Source organism: Ovis canadensis, chromosome 22 (genome assembly GCF_042477335.2).
Source record: "Ovis canadensis isolate MfBH-ARS-UI-01 breed Bighorn chromosome 22, ARS-UI_OviCan_v2, whole genome shotgun sequence".
NCBI classification, from domain to species: Eukaryota; Metazoa; Chordata; class Mammalia; order Artiodactyla; family Bovidae; genus Ovis; species Ovis canadensis.
The window spans coordinates 57,863,946-57,874,675 of record NC_091266.1 but is presented as its reverse complement, the minus strand read 5'-3'; the positions used below and the strand labels follow the sequence as shown (position 1 = coordinate 57,874,675).

The 10,730-nt window shown below is 49.5% G+C and overlaps 1 protein-coding gene and 1 non-coding gene across 2 annotated transcripts in view; both read right to left on the bottom strand.

Moving 5' to 3' along the window:
* Window positions 1-6,805: 6,805 nt before the first annotated feature.
* TRNAR-UCG (transfer RNA arginine (anticodon UCG)) lies at window positions 6,806-6,877 on the bottom strand. Its single transcript has one exon. It is a non-coding gene; the product is annotated as a tRNA-Arg (tRNA).
* Window positions 6,878-7,033: 156 nt separating this feature from the next.
* The window catches only part of LOC138427654 (putative DMBT1-like protein), a 35,184-nt gene continuing 31,487 nt past the window's right edge, over window positions 7,034-10,730 (bottom strand). Inside the window, 4 exon segments of the mRNA XM_069567428.1 lie at window positions 7,034-7,191; window positions 9,488-9,508; window positions 9,853-10,039; window positions 10,041-10,201. Coding sequence (XP_069423529.1) covers window positions 7,034-7,191; window positions 9,488-9,508; window positions 9,853-10,039; window positions 10,041-10,201 — 527 coding nt within the window.

Sequence of the window (10,730 nt, the reverse complement as noted above, 5' to 3'; positions counted from 1 at the left end):
AAATAAAATTTAAAAAGCTTTTTTGATCAGTATTACTGGATGGGTCTCCAAGGCCTCCCTTACTCTTGAGAACTAAATATGAAAGCTGACTTTTTTGGCGAGAGTGGGGAGTGGGTGGTGGTGGTAGCAGGCAGTGTAATCGAGTAAAGAGGAGAGCGGAAGCAGGAGCTATTTACTCACTTTATCACTTCGAAGGTAAGTCTGACACGCGCCCTGCTATCCACTTGTATGTCCCAGGCACACACCACATTTGTGGGGTATTTTTTCGGATACCAAGGGCTGGAGAATGAGCCCGAATTACTTGTCAGCAAACCGCCACAATGGATATTTTCATCTGCAAGAAACAGTGAAGAAACCCCATCAGAAGGAGGCACCAACCTCTGCTGGTGTTTTTAGAGGGATCAAGAGGGGATAGGAACAGAATAAGAACTTCCAGAGCTGCTTTTGCTTGTAACTATTTTTTAAAAATAGCTTTGGAGGCTCTTGGAGTTTCCCAAGTTGCTCTTTGTTAGATAAGATCATTACCTGTGTCCTCTCAAGCTTATTGTGTGTGTGTGTGTGTGTGTGTGTGTGTGTGTTTTCTTTGCCATATGTACAGTATGTGGGATCTTAACTCCCTGACCAGGTATTGAACCCGGATTGGAAGCGTGGAGTCTTCACCACTGAACCGCCAGGAAAGTCCCAAATTTATACTGTTTTTGTGAGGAGAAATGATCAGGACATAAGGCCGAGAGGGCTTTATGAACCCATATACACTGACAAGTCTGAGCACATGTTTTAATGAAAAGGGAGCAAAGACGATGCAAGCCAAAGGCTCCCTGTTCAATGCAATGTGACTCTGTGCTCACAGAACAGCTGTGTTAGGGGACCCTTTGTTGTGTTATGTCCAAACCCCAGCTGAAGTCAAGACCACAGTTACTTAAAGCATCCACTTTGTGGCTGAAATACTGTCTTTGAAGTGGCTTTTCTAAAGGGTTTTCTGTGCTGGAGCTTCTCATATGTAAAAGGAAGCAAGAGCATTCATTCGGTTGCTTCAAATCCTACAACTGAAAACAAAACAGACATTAAGTCACGAGAAACTTTAAATACAGCTGAAGTACCTGTAGGGGAGCTGTCATCAGTCGAGCCTGTGAACATACAGAGAAAAAAATGATACTGTAAGCAAGGACTTTTATTCAGAAAACTCCTTTTAAGTACTCAAAAATATCCATGTGCAGATCTGTGACTGCTCGTGCGGAAGCGGACAGAGATACGCCTTTGCTATGAGAGGCTGGGTGTCTGGACAACAAGTATGCAGACAAGTGTAGCTTGATACAACTTGTCGAGGGCTGACCCTGGGTTTCTGTTTCCTTGCTCTGCACATAACTATTGCATGATCACCAATGCAGGCAGTTACCAACCCCACCCCTACGGTGACTCCACGCCACTGCATGCAAACACCGATTCAGGAAATCCCAGTGACCAGGGACTACATTTCTGGTGAATCTGAATTTTCCTCCCCTCCTACCTGTCTCTCCTCTCACCCTCTGATGCCTCCCACCCCCAAGCCCCACCATTTTGCCAACGCTGATGGACTGCCTTGCTCTTGTTAATTAACAAGAAATAATTTAATCAGATGGTGTCCCAATTACAGGATGAAAAAGTAGCTAGGATTCACTCATACCAGAGACCTGTCAATGGGTTAAAATGTTTGGAAGTTGGTCCTGCTTTGGGGTTGCCATCAATGTCTTTTCCAAGACAGAATAAGAGATGGATTAAGACAGTCACACAAAGGAAATCAGGCTTTTTAAATTTTTTATTTGCCTGTTTTTTTTTTTTAATCAAATGCATTCTGTTCTGGGCAGCTAGGAGTGTAGCACTAAATCCATCAGGGTCTTGGAAAAGACCCTGATGCTGGGAAAGATTGAAGGTGGAAGGAGGAGAAGGGGGCAGAGGATGAGACAGTTAGATAGCATCACTGACTCACTGGACACGTTGCTGTTGTTCAGTTGCCAGGTTGCGTCCAGCTCTTTGACTCCATAGACTGCAGCCTGCCAGGCTTCTCTGTCCTTCACCATCTCCCGGAGCTTGCTCAAACTTATTTCCATTGAGTCAGTGATGCCATCCAACCATCTCATCTTCTGTCGTCCCCTTCTTCCCCCACCTCCATTCTTTCCCAGCATCAGGGTCTTTTCCAAAACCCTGGTAATATAACCCTCTATGCAACCAATGAAGCTTTCTTTAAAAAATATGAGTGATCTATGACGATTATTTATTTTTTTGCCATGCAGCAGGTGGGATCTTAGTTCCCTAACTAGGGATCAAGCTCATACCCCTTGCACTGGAAGCCTGGAGACTTAACCACTGGACCCCAAGCAAAGCTCCTCACCACAGGTTTTAAGGTGGGACTTTGAGCATTTTCTGGCTTCCCTTGTGGCTCAGCTGGTAAAGAATCTACTTGCAGTGTGGGAGACCTGGGTTTGATCCCTGGGTTGGGAAGAACCCCTGAAGAAGGGAAAGACTACCTACTCCAGTATTCCGGGCCGGAGAATTCCATGGGCTAATATATAGTCCAAGGGGTCACAAAGAGTCAGACACGACTGAGTGACTTTCACTTCACTTGAGCATTTTACAAGCACAACGATTCAAGAGAATCTCTTCAGCAAATTGACTTAAAAAGACGGCTTGTAGCCCACAGCTCCGATTACTCCCAAGTCACCCCTCTTCCCAGAGGCTCGAGGGGTGACTCCCCTCCACCAAGGTGTGCTGTGTCCCGGGGGCTCACCTGAGCAGACAACGCCCGCATCCTCGTGGTGCCCGCAGTTGTGGGAGAACCAGCCGCTGTGGGGGCACTGCCACACCTTGGCCTCATTCCCCGCGCACTGCACGTTGTCCAGGATGATGTGGCCGGTGCCTCCACCAAAGTAGCTCTGCTTCGGGGCCAACAAGGCCTCGCCGCAGCCAAGCTGCTGGCACACGACCCTGGCGTCCGTCAGGTCCCAGCTGTTGTCACACACGGTGCCCCAGGTGCCGTTGTAGGAGACCTCCACCCGACCCTCACATCTGTGACTGCCATTCCCCAGCCTCAGGGACTCACCTGGGGATGGGAAAGCAGAGTCTCCTGAGCTGTGGGGCTGTGCCCCATCTCTCTGGAACCTTCTGTCCAAGAGAGGATCTCTGACATTCTCCTATGGGCACCTTTCTGCATAGCCAGCTGCTGCACTCTAGAGAGGGAGACCCTATGTCTTGATGTGCTAGGAATTGTTCAGTCACTAAGCTGCCTCCAGCTGTTTGTGACCTCTTGGACTGCAGCACACCTGACTCCTCCACTATCTTCTAAAGGTTGCTCAGATTCATGTTCATTGAGTTGGTGATGCTATCTAATGATCTCGTCCTCTGCCACCCCCCTCTTTTGACTTCAGTCTTTCCCAGCACCAGTCTTTTCCAATGAGTCAGCTCTTCGCATCAGGTGGCCAAAGTACTGGAGCTTCCACTTCTGTATCAGTCCTTCCAGTGAATATTCAGGACTGACCTCCTTTAGGATGGACTGGTTGGATCTCCTTGCTGTCCAAGGGCCTTTCAAGCATCTTCTCCAGCACCACAATTCAAAAGCATCAATTCTTCTGCACTCAGCCTTCTTTATGGTCCAACCCTCACATCCATACATGAATACTGGAAAAACCAGTACTTTGTCTCTACAGACGGACCTTTGTTGGCAAAGTGATGTCTCTGCTTTTTAATAGGCTGTCTAGGTTTGTCATCGCTTCCTGGTTTATGACTGGGGTAGGTCAGTTAGTGCCTGTTGAATCTGCCTGCAATGTGGGAGACCTGGGTTGGATGCCTGGGTGGAGAAGATCCCCTGGAGAAGGAAATGGCAACCCACCCAGGTATTCTTGCCTGGAGAATGCCATAGGCAGAGGAGCCTGGTGGGCTACATACAGTCCACGGGGACACAAAGAGTCGAAGACGACTGAGCGACCAACACTACTACTGGCAATTGTTTCCGAGTCCCTTTTATACTCTCCGAAGTCCCCTGACGGAGGGAAAAGTGGCACAGCATCTGCCGAGAGCTCTGTAATCGTCTTCCTATCTTGTGTAGGAAGTGGTCTGGATGGTGGTTTCTGCATTGAACTCGGCTGGAAACAGGTGGGCTGGCAGTTGAAGTTTGAGATGGTTTTCTCCTAGAAGGATCTGCTTTATTGCATTTCTGCTTCCTTTGGAGAAGGAGGAGGCTGTTGTCATGCGCCCTCCCTCAACACGCACGGCCCTGGTAAGACGTGAGACTCGGCTCTCTGTCTCTTTAGGGGGACATCTTGGTGGAGGAAGACGACAGTGAGGGGCAGAGCAGGGGGAGGGGTGACCTGGGGGCTGTCAGTGTCAGAGTGCTGTCACTCAGATGTCAGTAATGCGGGTGGAACCCACAGGTCAGATCCTTTCTTAAAGGGAAAGGGTGCACATTAGACCGGACATCCCTCTGAAGTCTGCGTTAGGATACCCACCGCTCTCCCTTTCGTTCTGCTGGACGGCACTGTACAGGGCGTAGAACCCCATGTTCGTGATCCTGGCATCACTCCTGAACACCGTGGTCAGGATGTTTGAAGAAGAGTGGAATGTGAGCTCGGTTCCAGCACAAAATCTGCCCAAGGAGAGTGAGGCGACTTGCTGTCCATCAAACACTTCGATGAAATCGTAAGGGCACCCGTAGACATCCTCTAAGCTGAGGAGGTGAAAGCAGAGTTAAGCTCCCCAAGGAAATCTGCCAGAATGTTATACATAAAGTCAAAATTTTGCATCACATGCAGCCAGAAACTGCAGTCTCCTGCCAGTCTCCTGCATCTCCTTCTAACCACACATCTCCCTCGTGGACTTGACCCCTCTGATGCTGTCTGAGTCTGCTGCCCTCTCGGTCCCCTCCCTGTTGGGACTGGTCCAGGTCAGCCAGTCTCTTGTCTTTTCTGGTCTATTTCAGCTCCCCCACCAAGGGGGGATATGAGGAATGAATGAACTGAGGGTATTTAATATGCAAAAGAAAAGTCTTAGTAGGAACAGGATAGAAATTTTCTGAAGAGGAAGATGATCTCTTGTGTGTAGCACCAGGTGGAAAGATAAAGGTCAGAAAAGGTAATGACGATGAACAGACTGGGGTTCAGCCAGAGGAAGAGGCTATGTCCCAAACGGAGCTGGCTGAGAGTGGAGGGGTGGGGTCTTCATGTGTGGGTCACCCCAGCTGGGGCTCCCTCCATGATGGCGTCAGGGATGCTCATGGGGTCTTCTCCAACTGCATGGGAAGCTGAGCTTAGTGATTACAACTCCTTAAGTGATACTGGAGCCTATTATACAGAGTGAAGTAAGTCAGAAAGAGAAACACCAATACAGTATATTAACAGATATATATGGGATTTAGAAAGATGGTAACAACAGTTGGACTATAAAGAAAGCTGAGCGCCGAAGAATTGATGCTTTTGAACTGTGGTGTTGGAGAAGACTCTTGAGAGCCCCTTGGACAGCAAGGAGATTCAACCAGTCCATCCTAAACGAAATCAGTCCTGGGTATTCATCGGAGGGACTGATAGTGAAGCTGAAACTCGAATACTTTGGCCACCTGATGTGAATAACTGACTCATTTTGAAAAGACCCTGATGCTGGGAAAGATTGAAGGCGGGAGGAAAAGGGGCTGACAGAGGACGAGATGGTTGGATGGCATCACCGACTCAATGGACATGAGTTTGCATAAACTCCGGGAGTTGGTGATGGACAGGGAAGCCTGGCATGCTGCAGTCCATGGGGTTGCAAAGAGTCGGACATGACTGAGCAACCGAACTAAACTGAACTGAACGATGACTATATTCGAGACAGCAAAAGAGACACAGATGTATAGAACAGACTTTCGGACACTGTGGGAGAAGGCGAGGGTAGGATGGCTTGAGAGAATAGCATTGAAACATGTATATTATCACATGTGAAACAGATCACCAGTCCAAGTTTGATGCATGAAACAGGGCACTCAAAGCCGGTGCACTGGGATGACCCAGAGGGATGGGATGGGGAGGGAGGTGGGAGGGGGTTTGGGATGGGGGACACAGGTACACCCATGGCTGATTCATGTCAATGTATGGCAAAAACCACCACAATATTGTAAAGTAATTAGCCTCCAATTAAAATAAACAAATTAATTTAAAAAATAAAATACAATCTGAAAAAAAAATAAAAAAATAACTCCTTAAGCTCAGATGACCAGACCAGTTTTCACCTAACATGTGAAGGGATTTGTCAGATGGTGCTGTAGGCAGAAGGTTTGTGTCCCCTCAAAATTCATTTGTTGAAACTTAACCCTCAATAGTAATAGTCTTAGGAGGTAGGGCCTTTGGGCAGTGACTAGGTTGTTAGGGCAGAGCCTTCATGATGGGATTAGTGCCCTCATAAAGAGGCTGAGAAAGCTCCAGGTCCCCTCCCTCAACTGAAGTCATAGTGAAATCCAGCCATCTGTGAGCCTGGAAGCAGGCCCTCGCCAGACACTGAGCCTGCTGGTGTACTTATCTTGGACTTGCCAGCCTGCACAACTGTGAGAAACAAACTTCTGTTGCTTATTAAGACACCCAGTCTATTATATTTTTGTTCGTCATGTCACGTCATCTAGTTACTCAATGGTGTCCAACTTATGCAACTTCACGATCCACCAGGCTCCTCTGTCCATGGGATTCTCCAGGCAAGAATTGCCAGTCTCTTCTCCAGGGGATCTTCCTGACCTAGGAATCGCAGCTGGGTCTCCCACATTGCAGGCAGATTCTTTACCATCTGAGCCACCAGGGAAGCCCAAAAGATAGATAGGTCCCACAGAGATTTGAACTCTGATCACTGGATTCGAAGTCCACAGTGCTAACCATTACACCATGGGGCCGCCACAGGAAATAAACTTCTGTTGTTTATTAAGACACCCAGTCTATTAAATTTTTGTTATAGCAGCTAATGAGTCAGGCACTTGGAAAGGCAACCTCTTGGGGAAAGCACGATTCAAATCCAAACCGGCCCTTGAAACAGAGAAAGACACAACTGCTTACTTCAGGGTGGGGATCGTCAGCTCTACGCGGTACTTCTCAGCCAGGTGGATCACCCAGACACACTCCACGTCAGTGGGGTAGTTGGTTGGGTACCGGGGACTGGAGAAGGATCCTGACAGACTTGAAATGACACCCCCACAGGAGCTACTTCCTCCTGTGAAAACAGGATGAGGAGACCCATGGCTGGAGTCTTCAAACAGGTACCTTACCTTTTCCCAGGTATGGAACCCAGAATCCCACCAAGCTCAAGAGTGAATCACAAAATGGGAAGGGATCATGCTGGTGTAGACATAGCCGTGGCTGGAGTGTGGTCGAACCCCCAAGGGGTGAGGGTGAGGGTGGAGGAAAGATGTGTGATGGGTAGGCAGGACCCTAAGATTGTAGGTGAGGCTGGAAATGGATTGGATATATACATGGCAGCTGCGGGGTGTCAAGGACACTTCATTAATCCTGTCCCAGCTTCCTGTCATGCAAATCAGCTCAACTGAGATGCAGACAATCCACCCATTTGGGAGGGCTCCATCCCCCGCTTCCTCTCCCTCATGCAACCAGGACAGCGGATGTCTATTCTACTTTTATGAATTATCACCACAATTCTAATTCATAAAAGCAGAAAAAATGGTTGGATGGCATCACTGACTCAAGGGACATGAGTTTGAGCAAACTCCAGGAGATAGTGAAGGACAGGGAAGCCTGGCATGCTGCAGTCCATTGGATCGAAGAGTCAGACATGACTTAGCAACTGAACAACAATCATCATTCTGTCCTTTAGGGGTTATACTTTCAATGCAAGAGTGTTACCTGGTAGGACAGGCGCTTGGGGAACAGCAGCTGCAAAAATCAAAACCAAAGAAAATCAGGAAAGAGATTCGCCCGATGACATCACCTTCTACTTAAGTGCAAATGAACGAAGGTGCTACTAGTCTTGAGTCTCAATACATGGTGTGGACACACTCATTCCTCTTAGCTCCCCGACTGAGATGTAGCTACTCCCCTTCTCTTGGTGATTCACCAAGAAATCACAGACAACGCAGTCATGTGATTTGTTTTCTCTTCTGCGCTGGGCCCACCAACCCAAGGGCTGTCCTGAGAGTGACCAGTCATGAGGCATCACTCACAGTCACAGCACCAGGCTCGTGAGCATGCCATTGTCCCTGCAGACATTTATCAGGTGCCAAAATACCAAGGGACAAAACCTGGGAAGCTGAGAGCCGTGGTGGGGAAAGGCAGGTTGGACAAGGAGTCCAGGGAAGTAAGACGTGCCCCTTCCCACGGACCCACCTCTGCAACCCACACCAGAAGGCCTACAAGGGATGGTGTCTTCCACCTGGGATGCACTCGGGACCTGGACTGGAGGAAAAGAGGCCCCCACCAAGTATCCCTCCACGTGCGCCATAGCGGCGCCAGCCAAGGATTGGGGCAGTTGCTGGCCACCGTGCCTGGCCCCCAAACACTGTGAGGTGCACCCCTGGCCTTCCCCAACCCAGACTCCCACGGAGGGCACAGGGTGGCAGCAGTCACTGGGTAAAGCTGGGAGGAGGCTGGATGGGGCCCAGGGTGCCAGTGATCAGGGAAGCTGGCAGCTAAGAACTTGTTCTGCAGAGGCAGGCATGTGCCAGAGGCTCTGACAGCTGAAATCTCCAGTGTTGGGGGCTGCAGATCACATGGATTTTGAGTAGTTTACCTGAAGAAGGAGTACCTTCCTCTATCCCTGCTGTGTTGGCTAAGCCAGGAGGCCCACAGAGGAGCCGTAACCGTTTTTGCTTCTCACGCCCGATCTGCTCTTGACCCACTGGGAGAGTTTGACATTCAGTGTGTCTTTCTTTGCCTGCATACCTTGATTCTCTAACTCGTGTTCTTGAGAGGTAGACCTTCCCACCTCCTCTACTCCACATCAACCCTCTGCTTGGCTACTGCGATGGGACATCCTCTTTCAGTCCCTCCTGCCCCTCCCTGATCTGCCGTCCAGAGAGGAGAGTGTCGGATGCTATTTCCTTTGGGCAACATGAGTCTCAGCTTCTCATACAAGCCGCTGGCTCTCAGCCTTGGCCACACACTGGAATTACACAGGAAGTTTTAAATATCACCAATGACTGGGTGAGACCCAGAGGTTCTGATGTGACTGGTCTGGGGTGCAGCTTCAGTATCATAAAATTTTAAAGCTCCCTGGGTGATTCCATAGTCTAGGTCACTGTCCACCTCTGTTGGGATGCTGAAACAGGTTGTGCATGTTAGTTGCTTGGTTGTGTCTGATTCTTTGCGACCTCAAGGACTGTAGGCCCCCAGGCTCCTCTCTCCATGGAATTCTCCAGGCAAGAATACTGGAGTGGGCTGCCATTCCCTTCTCCAGGGGATCTTCCAGATCCAGGGATCGAACCTAGATCTCCCTGAAAGAGGTTATATTTCTTATTTACTTTGCAGAGATATTGGAAATGCAGGGTCAGACCTACCTGGGGGTGCAGGAGTCATGTCTGGAGCCCAGTCCCCTGCATCTGCATGCACTGAAAAAGATAGATTTAGGAAATCTGTGTTAAATTATATCAGGACAAGTGGTGATTTTCCGCAGGTCCCAAGCAGGCAGGTTTCCTGTTACACAAGCAAGAAAGGGCGTGTTTGGTAAACAGCTCCAGACCCTAGAGGAGCTGCAGAAAACACGCCTTGACAATTATGCGGCCCTTGAGGGTGCGTTCCCAAGAGAGCCCAGTTCTTGGCATTCTCTGTCAGCCTGGCTGAAGGGACACCTTCTGCCAGGTCACCAGCCCTGCTCTGCACACACCTTCTTCCATCCCTGAGCTGCTGAAAGATCAGAAAAAACCTGCCCCTGGAAGAGAGAGCCAGGTAGCTGAGCAGACGACGCCAGCATTCTCATGGTGACCACAGCTGGGGTCTGACCAGCCGGAACTGGGGCACTGGCCAAGGCGGCTCTGGCTCTCGCTCCCCGAACTCTGCAGGTTGTCCAGGAGGATGTCTCCAGAGCCCAGGCTGAAGTGGGCCTTTCCTGGGGGCAGCGATGGCCCGACCCCACCCCAGCTGCCAGCACATGACCCCTGCTTCATTCAGGTCCCACAGTTCGTCACACACAGTGCTCCAGGCTCCCTGGTGCAGGATTTCCATACGTCCGGAGCACCGTTCAGAACCATCCACCAGCTGCAGCTCTGGCTCATCTTCCAAACAAAGCAAGATTTTACCTTTGAGTTTAGGTAGTTTTAAATAGGAAGGATTTCTAGCTCCCATATTTGCAGCTAGGTCAAATAAATGCAAGAATGAAGCCTTATTAAGGCTGTCTCAAGTCTGTAATACATGAGAGAGGTGGGTTTAGATTCCAGCTCTCCTGCTCCCTAGTTGTATAACCTTTGACAAATTATCTCCCTGGGCCTCAGTTTCCTCATCTGTAAAATGGGGTGCCAAGTCAACAACAGCATGCACACGAAGCACAGCGCTCAGCCCCGATACACCTTGGGTCCTACAGATCTTGCCCTGTGCTTCTGTGGGTCACAAAGCTGGGTTCCTGGGGCAATGGGCTCCTGGCTGCTTCTCTGGGCAGGTCCTGGACAAGTGTTTGGATAAGCGTAGATTTAATCCCCTGAAGGCACCTGGCCACAAGGGAGTCTATGACTCCATAAAGCCCAAAGGGACTGGCTTTTTCTGAGTTGACAGGCTGTGTCCTGCTGGAATCACCTGCTGTCCCCTGGC